Here is a 14,788-nt window from a genome sequence, read left to right as displayed (position 1 = left end):
TTCTAAACTCTACTTAAGGGCCCTCAGGTCTTCCTCATGTTCAGATGTTTCACATCTATCTTGTCTTTCTGCTCTTGAGGCTTATCAGCGGTTACAGTGGTTGTGATAAACCCTCTCTCAGGTCATGCTGGTATGTTATTCTCTTTATGGACACATCTGTGCCAACATACAGGACAGTGTCTTTGATCTGTTAAGTTGAAATGGGGCTTTCTTCACAATTGAAAATTTTCTCCAGTCGTTGACTACAGTGGTCTGTCAGGTCATTTGCCAGTGCTAAGTTCACCAGTGCATTCCTTCTTATTAACCATGTACCAAACTTTGGCAATGTGTCCAGCTTGTTTTTGGCTTGTTATAATCATTTATGAATGACTGTCAATAAAGCATATACTTATTTTTCTATGGCTATTTACAAACATAGAATTCCAATGCAATTCTGAATAAATCTGAAAAATAAATGAACCAAATCTAATTATGGTGAAATATATTCTGAGGTCAGAGATTTAAATCCCTGATATTTACCTATAGATCCAAGTAGTGGTGTATTCCGTCCCTCCCCATCAGTGGAGGACAGGAGGTGTGTGCGTTTCTTTAGGGGTGTGGTACACTCAGAAAAGCCGCTGGCCGTGGAACAGGTGATGCTGAAGCCTGTCACACCCATAGGTGTGCCATGACCTGAAATACAGAATTGTTTTACTTATACACATAGATTATGGCCTCATTAAGCCTTTCAGACTAAGAAACCTGACGTAAGACTATTACTTTCACATAGTTTCATTCAGTGCCATTTAACACAACTGTTCATTTAAGTTACTTCTGGAAAGTTCTCTTCTACCAGTACTTCTGGTGATGTAATGTATTTTATTCATATGAAACCACTGTATACCTCTGAATCAGGTAAATTCCATGCAACACTTTTTCAGTGCATTCTCACTTTGAAAGAATCTGAACCTTCTAAAAAATCTGAACCCTCTCTTCTCTTTCCATTTCCTTCCCCATGAATTTCCAGTCAAAACAGCCACTAAATGAAAAAACAGGAGTTTCCAAAACTGGGTTTAAAAACACAAGAATATATAAAAAATGGAACTAACAACCATGTAAGACCCGGTAGACCATCAAAACTGTCACAATCAGATAAACAGTTTCTGTCCATCCTTCCATTGTGAGAAGATAACTCAATGCTATGAGTCTGCAAGGACAGCTGTAAAGAAGCTGTTACTAAGGACAGGAAATAGATAAAAAAGTAGAGAATTTGTAAATGCAAATCACTCAAAGAAGCAGCTGGTGTTCTCAAAACAAGGGACTGATCATCCCAGTCATAACCTCAACATTGTGGAATGTGTTTGAGATTATTTGGATTGTGAGAGGCAGAAAACGACATTTCTATGCCTCCAAAGATCTTTGGAGGTGTGGAAAATTTCTGATTGTTTGTTTTCTGCTTCACTCCTGACACTGAATGATAAATAACTAGAAATTAAATAAATATAGGGTGCTTTCTGATTTTTGCACAGTACTGTACATTGGGATTAATGCACGATCCTTTAAATCTATTAAAAAACACATAACAAAATAAATAACAGACACACATATTGGCCATAGTTCACGACTAGCCACCTGTTCTGGAGAAGTCTCCTGCCAGAAGGCCTCTCCCCATCCTCACATTACAGGCAAAGTCCATAGGTGTGAAAGAACTTTTCAGGGGTGTGTCCGACTGCAGAGCAAAGCATGACATGCATTACAACAGGCTCTGGTTTTTCCACCCTACATGTCAAACATCATACCTACAGCAGCAGCTGAATTTGTAACACGTCTTGGTGGTATCTGGTGTTACAGTTTGGTGAATTTATGCATTGCAGAAACAACAAAAGAACACACCTATGCCATTAGACTCTGTGGGACTTCAACTCATTGATATTTGGTGTAATAATAGCAATCAGCATCTTATGTTTATTTGTTTACAACCAGGCCACTGAACATTCACTGCTTTTCCAAGTTTGCTGTGGTTGAAGACATGATACTGAAGTTTGTAGATGTAATGTGCCCTGCTCACTACATAACAAAATAAACATTGAGCATTCACTCCAAAAATCTCCTCATTAAAACACAATAATCCTACAGTTTATAACACTGATAACTGTAATTTACAGCTATACTGCATAATTATACTGCGTCAGCAGCTGAATGCCTCTTTATGCTAGTATACCAAGAGATATGATTAGGCACCGTGTATGTCAATGCATGCAAAACTCATCAAATTATAGATCTGACACCAGTCAGAAGGCTGTAAAGCTCCTCGGCACTGGACTATAGAGCAGTAGAAATAAATGATGTTAAAATATCTGCATTTTATTCATTTTATTGCATTTGTAACCTTGAATCTGTAAATGTGTATATGTTAGCATCAGCATTCGCATCATAGTAAAGGCATTCATTCATAAGATATGTATACTAAAAACACTGCATATTGGCATTGGTCCAGAATTCCCATAGCAGTGCACTTTTAAAAAATTCCAGAAGCACATAAGGATGAAACAAAGAGAACAACTAAAACTCAACTCATTCTTCACTGGCTTACCTTGGATTGACAAATTCATAAATTCATTGGATTGACAACGTCATAAATGTGAATTCCAGTTAAAGAGATCAGATTAAACATTAACCAGACACAGATCTTACATGATATTCATTAGCTTATGATATAGATTTATGAGCTAATGTTAGATATAAGCACTAATGTTATGTTATCCAAAAAAGCATTGGATTAGCATCCATCCATCCATCCATTTTCTAAGCCGCTTCTCCGTCAGGGTCGCCAGTCCATCGCAGGGCAGACAGACAGACACAGACAGTCACTCACACCTAGGGGCAATTTAGCATGTCCAATTGGCCTGACTGCATTTCTTTGGGCTGTGGGAGGAAACCGGAGAACCCGGAGGAAACCAATGCAGACACGGGGAGAACATGCAAACTCCACACAGAGAGGACCCCGGTCGCCCGGCCGGGGAATTGAACCCAGGCCCTCCTTGCTGTGAGGTGACGGCGCTACCCACCACACCACCGTGCCGCCCCATTGGATTAGCAATTTTGTTAAATATATACTGTGTTGGATGATAAAGTAGATAAGAAGTTTAGTACACAGTAAGGCAGATGTACAATATCCAGAAAAAGATTAGGAATTTGTGCAGGAATCATCAGCAATCATCAGCTTTAACACAAATTCTAACAAGAGATCAAGACAGTCAAGATTGACTATTCATTAGTCAATGAAGAAACTGTAGTCTTTTGAATACCTTTGGGAGTCCTATTTGTGATCCAGATGTAATTATCTAATATCAGTACCTGACCCCAATAACATTGCTGTGGTTGAATGTAATCAAATCCCCAACATAACATATTGTGTAAAGCCTACCCAGAAGAGCAGAGACGGTTACTGCAGCAAAGGCGAGACAAACTGCCTATTAAAACCCCTGATTTCAAAAGAAATGTTTAAGAGACATGTCTGGACACTTCTGTACAGCTTACAACAGCAGACATGGTAAGAGTCTTACTCTAAATGTGTGTGTGGTGTTGGGTCGGGACAGGGACTCCAGTAGTAGAGTGGGCTCTCTCAGGGGTGGCAGGCTAGACACAGCGTGCATGGCGCCAGCTACTCCACCTCTCATGATTCTCCCTCTGAGCTGCTAAACAAAAGCTAGGTGAGCTCATATCATCCATACAGCTCCATCATAATATATGCAAGAATACATTTAGCCTTCATTGTTGGGAAAAGCAATTATTTATTAAAACTGGTGCAAAGGTAGCAGGTGCCAGCAATGCATGATGCAATTATGATTCTGTTTCTCACTCGTAACTGATTGAAACGAGTGCCAACATTCTGTCAAAAGTATTCTAAATATTCAGTCCATACCATCTATATAGTCATAAGCAGAAATAGAAGAGGGGGTATTTTATATTTTTTAAATCTGATGAAAAGTGTGTCATATGATTAGTCTTGTTTGTTTTTGCCATGTTTTGTTTTATTTACTGATATACAACATGTTAAAATGTTGGCAGTTGCAAGTTAAACATTTTGATGTAATTGACAGGATGTAAACTGAATATAAACATAATCCATTACGTAACTGCCATTAATAATATAACTACACTTAAGTAATGTAGTAAAATGTAGCCATCTAATAATTAGGCAGCCAGATGCAGCCAAACTGGTCTAATGTGTTACCTGCGTATGTCTGGGAGCAGATGTGTTATAGTCTTGCTCGGTAGAATCAGTGTGGATGAGAGGAAGCCTGTTGTTCTGCACTGCACTCACAGGTGAAGAGAGCAGGTCCTCAGCCACAGTGGATCTGCAGCACACACACACACACACACACACACACACACACACTCATCAATTAGCAGTAGCATGTTTACTCATGCCTAATATGCCTGCAGATGCTCGGAGATAGCTCTATGATCATTTCCAGTGATGACAAGGTTAAAAGTGTTACAATTAATAGGGTGCAATGCAGCTTTAGGGACCAATTTAACAAGCTGCATCTTACAGGAGTATGCACTTCAAAAGATAGACCCTTTCTGTGAATAGCAGGACCTCGCAAGACCTTTTACAGTGCAAAACATGCAATCGTCACATTATTTTAAATCGGTTGCATCATACATAAAGTTTGCCATACTACAATGTTGTGGAAAACAGAAAGATCTGCTGTGTATATTTCACATTACCAAAAAAGATGAGAAGTAGCAAGCTATCTATGCTCAACAGAAAAAGCAACATGTTTTCCCTGCTTTAGCTTCAGTGCCCATAGTCAAGACTTTGGCTTTCTGTTTTTGAGCCCATTAACATCTGAAGAGTTAAAAAAATGCAGGAACAGACACTTTTGGTCCCAGGAAACACTGTATCAAAATATTTGTTTGATATTAAAATTGAGTGTTATATTAAACATCTAGCAACATTTTAATAAAAAAACAAGATAGAAATATGTTAAAAGCATTGAAACCAATGATCAGACATATCTGGAACTGTCTGTGTGTGGTCCTAATACAACCCCATTTCCAAAAAAGTTGTGAACTATGCAAAATGTAAATAAAAAACAAAATGCAATGATGTGCAAATCATGTAAACCCTATATTTAATTAAAAGTAGTACAAAGACAACATATCAAATGTTGAAACTGAGAAACTGAATTGTTTTTGAAAATTATATATGCACATTTTTTAATCTGAACCCCTGTTCCAAAAAATCTGGGACAGGTGTAACAAAAGACTGGTAAAGTTGAGTAATGCTAAACAAAACCTGGAGGTTAATTGGTAAAAGGTTGGGAATAAACAGAGCATCCCAGAGAAAGCATCTTTCAGAAGTAAAGGTGAGGAGGCATTCACCATTCTGTGAAAGACTGCACGATCAAATAGTGCAACAATGCTCTCAACATAAAACAGCAAAGAACTTTGGCTTTTCATAAACTACATGACATAATGATGTTAAAATCCAGAAGTTAGGATCCAGAAATTCTGCCACCTTCTCTGGGCCAGAGCTCATTTAAAATGGACTGAGGTGAAGTGGAAAAATGTCCTGTGGTCCAACAATGTGGTTCGCTCATCCATGTCTTCATGGACCTTACTTTGTGCACAGTTATGTTGGAACAAGAAGCGGCCGTCCCTGAACTGTTCCCACAAAATTGGGAACATGAAATTGTCCAAAATCTCTTGGTCTGCTGAAGCATTAACAGTTCCTTTCACTGGAACTAAGGGGCCAAGCCCAACTCCTGAACGCTTGGCACAATGCAGTCAGACAAGTACCATTCTCCTGGCAACTGCTAAACCGACTCATCCATCAGATTGCCAGACAGAGAAGCGTGATTTGTCACTCCAGAGAATACGTCTCCACTGCTCTAGATTCCAGTGGCAGCGCTTTACACCACTGCATCTGACGCTTTGCACTGCGCTTGTTGATGTAAGGCTTGGATGCAGCTGCTCGCCCATGGAATCCCATTCCATGAAGCTCTCTGCACACTGTTCCAATCTGAAGGCCACATGAAGTTTGCAGGTCTGTAGCAACTGACTGCAGAAAGTTGCTGACCTCTGCACACTATGCGCCTCAGCATCTGCTGACCCCGCTGTGTTATTTTACATGGCCTACCAGTTCGTGGCTGAGTTTCTGTTGTTCTCAATCGCTTCCATTTTGTTAGAATACCACTGACAGCTGACTGTGGAATATTTAGCAGCCAGGAAATTTCAAGACTGGATTTGTTGCACAGGTGGCATCCTATCACAGTACCACGCTGGAATTCACTGAGCTCCTGAGAGCGACCCATTCTTTTACAAATGTTTGTAGAAGCAGTCTGCATGCCTAGGTGCTTGGTTTTATACACCTGTGGCCATGGAAATGATTGGAACACCTGAATTCAATCATTTAGATGGGTGACTGAATACTTTTAGAAATATAGTGTATATACATGTTTTGGAAAAATATGCTGCAATCCAGACAATGTTTTTTAAGAATGGCCTTGATTATTTCAGCAATTCAATGCCACAAACAACATGGCTCTGTATTAAACTGGCCTGCCTTCAGTCCATAACTGTCACCCACTGATAACATTTGTCGCATTACTAAATGAAAAATATGACAAATGAGCCCCCAAACTGTTGAGCAGCTGAAATCCTATATCAAGCAAGAATAGGAAACATTTGTCTTTCAAAACTACTGGTCTCTTCAGTTGGTCTCTTCAGTTCCCAAACGCTTTTAACGCAAGAGTGTTGTTAAAAGAAGAGGTGATGAAACACAGTGGTAAAGATGCCCCTGTGCCAACTTTTTTTGAACGTGTTGTTGGTATTAAATTTAAAATGGACATTTAGTTTTCAAAAAAGTTTCAGTTTTAACATTAGATGTGTTGTCTTTGTAGTATTTTCCTTTAACATGGTTTACATGATTACATCATTACATTTTATTTTTATTACATTCTGCACAGCGTCCCAACTTTTTTGGAAATGGGGCTGTATTTTGAGGCATGTAGGTGCTTGAGGTGTTTGACTGCCCTCTGTCAATTATCTGCATTTACACCTTGCATGTATTTTATGTTTGGCTCGCACCTGTATGTACTTTGGCCGAATTCCTTTTAAATTTTTTACTAGGGTGCATCCCCAGTGTGACCACATGAGATGCAATTTTATTTCTGCATAAAAAGCACAACTACAAATACGTCATTTTTGTCCTTGTTTACTGTTTCCCCCCATCACAATACAACAGGTCAACAAGCTAGCTTGGATAATGTCTCTCATTCTCCATCTTCATTTCATTTGTTATTATCTCACCTGCTAGTCAGTACTCAGCACAAGCATTTATGCTTTCATAATTGTGTGCAGATAATAAAAACACATTCCATTTTTCCTTGTCTTAAATGTCATCAAGACCCCACAGTGGCCACCTATGCATGAAGTGAATAAGTGACCCATTTATAAAGACTGAATTACTCAGTCATCCAATCATAATCCGCTCACAACACATCCTGAATGTGTTTGAACCTGGCGTTTCATGCAGTCAAGTGAAAAGCAAGCGTGATTGGATCACCGAAAACATGTTAATGCAAGGTGTAAACAGGCCTAAGGCTCCCAGCCTGATAAACCACTGAAACAGAACTAAACACAACAACGTGAGTGGTAAGGGAAATGAGTAAAACAGGCTCTACATATACAAGTCATACTGTAGTTTCCACTGTATCCATGACTCACTAAAACCAGAATACGATGATTCGCAAATCCTTTTCAACCTATATTCAATTGAATACACTACAAAGACAAGATATTTAATGTTCAAACGGATAAACTTTATTGTTTTTTGCAAATATTCACTCATTTTGAATTTGATGCCTGCAACACGTTCCAAAGAAGTTGGGACAGGGGCAACAAAAGACTGTGAAAGTTGAGGAATGCTCAAAAAACACCTGTTTGGAACATTCCACAGGTGAACAGGTTAATTGGAAACAGATGAGTGTCATGATTGGGTATAAAGGGAGCATTCCTGAAAGGCTCAGTTGTTCACAAGCAAGGATGGGGCGTGGTTCATCACTTTGTGAACAACTGCGTGAGTAAATAGTCCAACAGTTTAAGAACGTTTCTCAACATGCAATTGCAAGGAATTTAGGGATTTCATCATCTACAGTACATAATATCATCAAAGCGAAAGTCATATATCAACAACACCCAGAAATGCTGCCGGCTTCTCTGGGCCCAAGCTCATCTGAGATGGATGCAAGTGGAAAAGTGTCCTGTGGTCTGATGAGTCCACATTTCAAATTGTTTTTGGAAATCATGGACGTCGTGTCCTCCGGGCCAAAGAGGAAAAGGACTGTCAGGATTATCATCATCATCATCATCATCGTCATCGTCGTCGTCGTCGTCATTGACCACTTAATCCAGATAGGGTTGCGGTAGCAGTTGGGAAAGCAGAGAATCCCAGATGACCCTGTCCCCTGCAACTTCCTCCAGCTCATTTCCAGGGATCCCAAGCCACTCCCAGGCCAACTTGGAGATGTAATCCCTCCAGCGGGTCCTAGGACAACCCGGGGCCTTTTCCCGGTAGGCTGTGCCTGGTACACCCCCACCGGGAGGCATCCAGGGGGCATCCGAATCAGATGCCCGAACCACCTCAGCTGGCTCCTCTCAATGCAAAGGAGTAGCAGCTCCCGAATGGCCAAGCTCCTCACCCTATCAAATAGTGTGTAGCCCGCCACCCTGTGAAGAAAGCTCATTTCCACTGCTTGTATTCACGATCTCACACACCCTCCGGTCCCCTTTTTAAAAAATGGGGACCACCACCCCGGTCTGCCAGTCCAAGGGTACTGTTCCTGAGGTCCATGCAATATTGCAGAGGCGCGTCAGCCACGACAGCCCCACAATATCCAGAGCCTTAAGCATCTCCATATGAATCTCATCCACCCCGGTGCCTTGCCACTGAAGAGCTTGCCAACTACCTCAGTGACCTCCACCAGGGAAATGGAGCTTGACACACCAGAGGCCTCCGGCCCTGACTCCTGTGAGGGAGGCATGTCTCCTGGATTAAGGAGTTCTTCCAAGTGCTCCTTCCACCGACCGACATTATCCTCATTTGAAGTCAGAGTTTCTCCACCCTTGCTGAATACAGCTTGGGCGCAGCCACCCCGACCACTCCGGAGTTGGCGGACAGTTGTCCAGAACCTCCTTGAAGCTGACCGAAAGTCTTTTCGCATGGCTTCGCCAAACACCTCCCACACCCTGGATTTTGCTTCTGCTACCGTTGCGGCTGTCATCTTTTTCGCCTGTCAGTACCTCTCTGCTGAGTCGGGAGTCCTTCGGGCCATCCAGTCCCTAAAGGCCTCTTTCTTCAGCTTGACGGCGTCCCTCACCACTGGTGTCCACAGGGGGGTTCTTGGGTTACCGCCCCAACAGGCACCCACAAGCTTTTGACCACAGCTATGCCTAGCAGCATCCACAATGGAGGTTTTGAACAGGGTCCATTCAGATTCAATGTCCCCTACCTCCTCCAGGACATGAGAAAAGCTTTTCTGGAGGTGGGAGTTGAAATCATTCCGAACAGGGGCCTCCAACAGTCATTCCCAGCACACTCTCACTATTCGCTTGGGCCTACCGGGTATGACCATCAGTTTTCCTTGCCATCTGATCCAACTCACCAACAGATGGTAATCAATTGACAGCTCAGCACCTCTCTTTACCCGAGTGTCCAGAACATACAGAACATACATTGTGTTCGAACTTGGTGTTTGTTATTGACAATCCATGCCTGGCACATAAGTCCAATAACAATTCACCATTCGGGTTTAGATCGGGCAGGCCATTCTTCCCAATCACGCCTCTCCAGGTCTCCCAGTCCCATACGCACACACAACATTCAGAGTTTTCCTCTCTGCAATTTTAATTCGCACTGAGGCGAAGTCTTGTCCACCGGGACAAACTCCAATTGCACGGCCACCAGTTGGGGACTCGTGAGTATCCCCACTCCCGCCCGGCGCCTCTCACCCTGTGCAACCCCTGAGTAGGAGAGGGATCAACCCCTATCAAGGAGTTTGGTTCCAGAACCGACACTGTGGGTGGAGGTGAGCCCAACTATATCTAGTTGGTACCTCTCAACCTCCCGCACAAGCTCCAGCTCCTTCCCCATGGTGAGGTTACATTCCATGTGCCAAGAGCCAGTTTCTGCCGCAAGGGCCTAGGCCACCAAGGGCCCCCCTGCAATCTCCCACTACCTGTGCAGCACTGCACTGCTCCCCCATGCTGGACCTTGCAGGTGGTGGGCCCACATGGTCCCCCCACGTTGCCTCTTCGGGCTGAGCCCGGCCGGGTTACATGGGTTGCGCGGCCACAGAAGACCACACCAGACCTTCCGCCACGATAAGGCCCTAATCCAGGAAGGGTGTTCGGATTGTTATCAGCGCAAAGTTCAAAAGCCAGCATCTCTGATGGTATGGGGGTGTGTTAGTGCCCATGGCATGAGTAACTTACACATCTGTGAAGGCACCATTAATGCTGAAAGGTACATACAGGTTTTGGAGCAACATATGCTGCCATCCCAGCAACGTCTTTTTCAGGGACATCCCTGCTTATTTCAGCAAGACAATGCCAAGCCACATCGTGCACGTGTTACAAGAGCGTGGCTTTGTAGTAAAAGAGTGCAGGTACTAGACTGGCCTACCTGCAGTCCAGACCTGTCTCCCATTGAAAATGTGTGGCGCATTATGAAGCGCACCACAAAAATACGACAACGGAGACCCCGGACTGTTGAGCAACTGAAGTTGTACATCAAGCAAGAATGGGAAAGAATTCCACCTACAAAGCTTCAACAATTAGTGTCCTCAGTTCCCAAACACTTATTGAGTGTTGTTAAAAGGAAAGGTAATGTAACACAGTGGTAAACATGCCCCTGTCCCAACGTCTTTGGAACGTGTTGCAGGCATCAAATTCAAAATGAGTGAGTATTTGCAAAAAACAATAAAGTTTATCCATTTGAACATTAAATATCTTTTATCCATTTGAATATTAAACGTCTTTGTAGTGTATTCAATTGAATATAGGTTGAAAAGGATATGCAAATCATCTTATTCTGTTTTTATTTATGCTTTACACAACGTCCCAACTTAATTGGAATTGGGGTTGTACATCAAATAAAGAGAATGTTGGCAAAATACACTTCACAGGTGGGAAGAGGTTCACCACTCTACATAAAAACAGTTCCACAATTCAAAAATAACATTTCTCAATGTTATTCAGAGAACCTGGAAAAATCTCTATATGCAAGGAACAAGGCTGAAAACCAGTATTGGCTGCCCATGATCTTTGCGCCCTCAGGTGGGTGTGCATTAGTGCACATGGCATGGGCGACTTGCACATCTGTGAAGGCACCATTACAGCTGAATGATATATACAGTTTTTAGAGCAACAAAGGAGACTCTGTTGAGCATCTGAAATTCTATATCAAGCAAGAATGGGAAATCATTTCAGTTCCTAAACTACAGTAATTGGTCTCCTCAGTTCCCACATGCTTACAGAGTGTTGTTAAAAGAAGAGATGATGCAACACAGTGGTAAACATGCCCCTGTCCAAAGTTTTTTAAATGTGTTGCTGGCGTCAAAATAGTTTTTAAATATTTTTCTTAAATACAGAATTTAAATGATTTGCACATCAATGCATTCTGTTTTTATTTACATTTTGCAAAGCATCCCAACAATTTTCAAAACGGGGTTGTGCTTGTTTACTGAGTTCCCACATGAACAAAATTAACCTACTTTTTGGGGACAATATAGGTTGGATAATTGCTTGCATCTGAGCTTATGACTTACAGTCTGGTTCCTCGTAAGACCTGGGTGCTTTGTGCTGGGACAGTCTGGCGCAGCCTGGCTCTGCCATTGAGCCTGGGGAATATCCGCTGGACTGCAGGTTTGTGTAAGAATGCACTCGTCCCTCTTTGCCCCTGGGTCTTTACATACGTCAGTGAGCTGGCTCCATCGTCTGAGTCACACCTTCAGCAGAGTCAACACAATGGAGACCCTTTTTCAGTAAAACTGAACTTTTCTTAATGGTAGACAAAATAGCTCTAAGGTATTATCTGCCTAACATCCTTTACAGATATATCATAGTCCTTTTGGGTAAACAAAAGACAGCAAAGTATTATATTCGGCACTAATTACACACATCAAGATAACACATTACTTAGCAGTTTTGTAGTGTAGCCTGAGAGGCCTGCAGCACTGGCTGCTGGATATGCTATTATTATGTAGCAGTATTTTCCAGTGTAGCAGGAAGGGTGCAATGATTTGTTTGGTTTTGTAGGGATCAGACAAAGCTTTCCGAAATCCAGCAGACTTACAGAGACCTTTCGCCAAATCCCTGCTGTCTCTGTTGTAGAGGCTTTGCCTGGATTGTCATAACGCCGTTTAAATTAATCTTCAAGACACTTGATTCCTAATCAAACAAAATAAGAAAGAGTTACTTTTAAGGGCAGAACTTAGCATTCTGTAATTATATTTATGATGGTTTTGTTGTAGGTTTCTACCTGTGCATTACTGCTGTTGGCCCATAGGAACATGCTCCTGCTATTAGGGCCTCGGCTAGGGGAAACGTGATGGCCCCTAGATGGGAGGTGAGATGAAGTTTCACAGAAAATTTGGCTGGAGCTCTCCAGTGTCCTTCTCTGTGCTGGTCCATCTGATGCCAAATCAGTATTTCAAGGTCAAGGGACATCTTCCTCAGTGAGCTTAAATGCTAGCACATTAGCAACTCCAAATTTAATAAAAAACGAACTGAAGCACAACAGAGTTCAAACAGCGTGCATCCAACAATACTCAGTTATCTTAGTACCACTGTGAAACTTTTGTCATTAGCAACTAATAACTGATAATATTGGCTGATAATTTTATATGATAAAAACTGCAATATCAATCCATTTCAATTTCAGTTATGCTCCAACATTTTTAACTAAACAAAGCTTTACTGCCTGATAGGCTTTTCAAGTGTAACATCTTTTTTCAACAGAAACTCACAAACTCTAAGTAATATACACTACCATTCAAATACTTGGAATCTCAGTTTTCAATATAAACGCTCATGTTCAAATTGTTTCTCACAAGCTATAAAAGCTTACTACATAACTGAGAAAGCTGGTTACCATTATGAATGCACTTACAATAAAAAACTAATGTTTAAAGTAGCTCATATTTAAAAAGCAACGACCACATAGGTGTGTATAGTTTTGTAGTTTATATAGTTTTAGTTTTATTATTTAATGACATCCACAATTTTGTTTTTATGTAGTAACTAATTCTCCCCATCTGCGTGGATTGCCTCTGGGTTCTCCGGTTTCCTCGCACAGTCCAAAGACATGCATTTAGGCCATGTTAATTAGCCTATAATTAGCCAATTAGACCCTAGGTGTGAGTGGGTGTGTGATTGTGTTTGTCTGTCTGTCTGCCCTGCGATGGACTGGTGACCTGTCCAGTGTGGGACCTATCCTGCCTTCCGCCTGATGACCGCTGGGATAGGCTCCAGCACCCGACCCCCCACCCCCCCTCGTGACCCTGAGGGAGAAGTGGCTTAGAAAATGTGTGCGTGTGTGTGTGTGTGTGTGTAGTAACTAAACTTCTAATTGTTTCCAAAATTCTTTCAATTATAAATTGCTTTACATTTCAATCTACAATGTATGTTATTATTGAATATTGAATTAATAAACATTATGTTTAAGAACATCATTATAAGACAGATGACTCCAAACATCTGAACAGCAGTATAAATAGTACAGCCCCTTTGCAGAGCTTCCCAGCATTCTTAGTGGCTTTGATATTTTCTTTTAATTGGATTATTTTTTCATCCATTGTTATCAGACAAAGGGTTTTTGTTATGTCATGTAATAATGGTTAGGTTCAGTTGCAATAGGGTTTTGTGTTAAGTTCAAGTCTGTATTGTTGTAATAAATGTGAGCAATTTACACCATGTGTAAAGGCTATGGTAAAAGCATAAGACCATTGAAATCCTCATAAATGAGTGATTCTATTAATATTACAGCAGTGTGTTCATACTACGTAATACTGATTAATTCATGTAACCATAATAATAGCCAATTAGGTAGTGCCCAAATCTCTATATAGAGTGTTTAATTATGTTGTTGAACTGTTGACTGTTTAACTTGTATGCCTGTAAATTAGCGTACATTTACAATTCTGTGCCTACTTCACATGTACTCCAAAAGCGTAGATTATTATATAGAAGCACTCATGGATGAGTGTGCACAATGCTATCAGTTTCAGTTATGCAGATCTACCAGAGCTCTGCTTCTCCCAGTGTTTGAGTAAGAGCTCATCCAGTAGGCCTACTATTTCCCGCCATACGTCATCGAAAAGCTCATCAGCCACTGCGTCGCGGATGCAAGCTTTGGGGGACACTGGGGGGACCCCGTCCCGGGAGGCCGCAGCTGAGGCCTTCCTCTGATCCACCCCCTCATTTTCCCTGTGGTGGGGAGAATGACGCACAACGCGTCAAGCCACACTGTCAAAACACACCCACACACACTTCACAAATAGCCCTGCTGGTGTAATCACACATCATACAAGGAAAACAGGAAAACAGAGTTGTTATTAGAGTCGTTGTTATCAACATAATTGATTTCCCATTAAAGGAATAGGTCAGCGGACCAAAAAATTAATAAACAAAAAATTACATTGGCATGAAGTTTGCTGCTCTAGTTTTGTGGTGGAGCTAAAAGGCTAACGTAGCTAACAATTGCAGAGAGCTCACATCATTAAAACTGCAACCAAAT

General features: G+C 41.6%; 1 protein-coding gene across 3 annotated transcripts in view; it reads right to left on the bottom strand.

Moving 5' to 3' along the window:
- Positions 1 to 14,788, bottom strand: part of fam149a (family with sequence similarity 149 member A) — a 36,600-nt gene that overhangs the window by 1,693 nt on the left and 20,119 nt on the right. The window contains exons 7-14 of one of the 3 annotated variants that reach the window (XM_017704095.2): positions 14,294 to 14,478; positions 12,533 to 12,684; positions 12,353 to 12,441; positions 11,820 to 11,999; positions 4,217 to 4,340; positions 3,546 to 3,677; positions 1,612 to 1,708; positions 520 to 672 (exon numbers count right to left, since the gene is read on the bottom strand). In XM_017704095.2, the coding sequence (XP_017559584.1) occupies positions 520 to 672; positions 1,612 to 1,708; positions 3,546 to 3,677; positions 4,217 to 4,340; positions 11,820 to 11,999; positions 12,353 to 12,441; positions 12,533 to 12,684; positions 14,294 to 14,478 (1,112 nt within the window). Of the gene's footprint in view, positions 1 to 519; positions 673 to 1,611; positions 1,709 to 3,545; positions 3,678 to 4,216; positions 4,341 to 11,819; positions 12,000 to 12,346; positions 12,442 to 12,532; positions 12,685 to 14,293; positions 14,479 to 14,788 lie in introns of all 3 variants that reach the window. The other 2 variants (XM_017704092.2, XM_017704094.2) reach the window with 2 other exon arrangements.

Source organism: Pygocentrus nattereri, chromosome 8 (genome assembly GCF_015220715.1).
Source record: "Pygocentrus nattereri isolate fPygNat1 chromosome 8, fPygNat1.pri, whole genome shotgun sequence".
NCBI lineage: Eukaryota > Metazoa > Chordata > Actinopteri > Characiformes > Serrasalmidae > Pygocentrus > Pygocentrus nattereri.
This window is presented reverse-complemented; position numbering and strand designations above follow the sequence as displayed.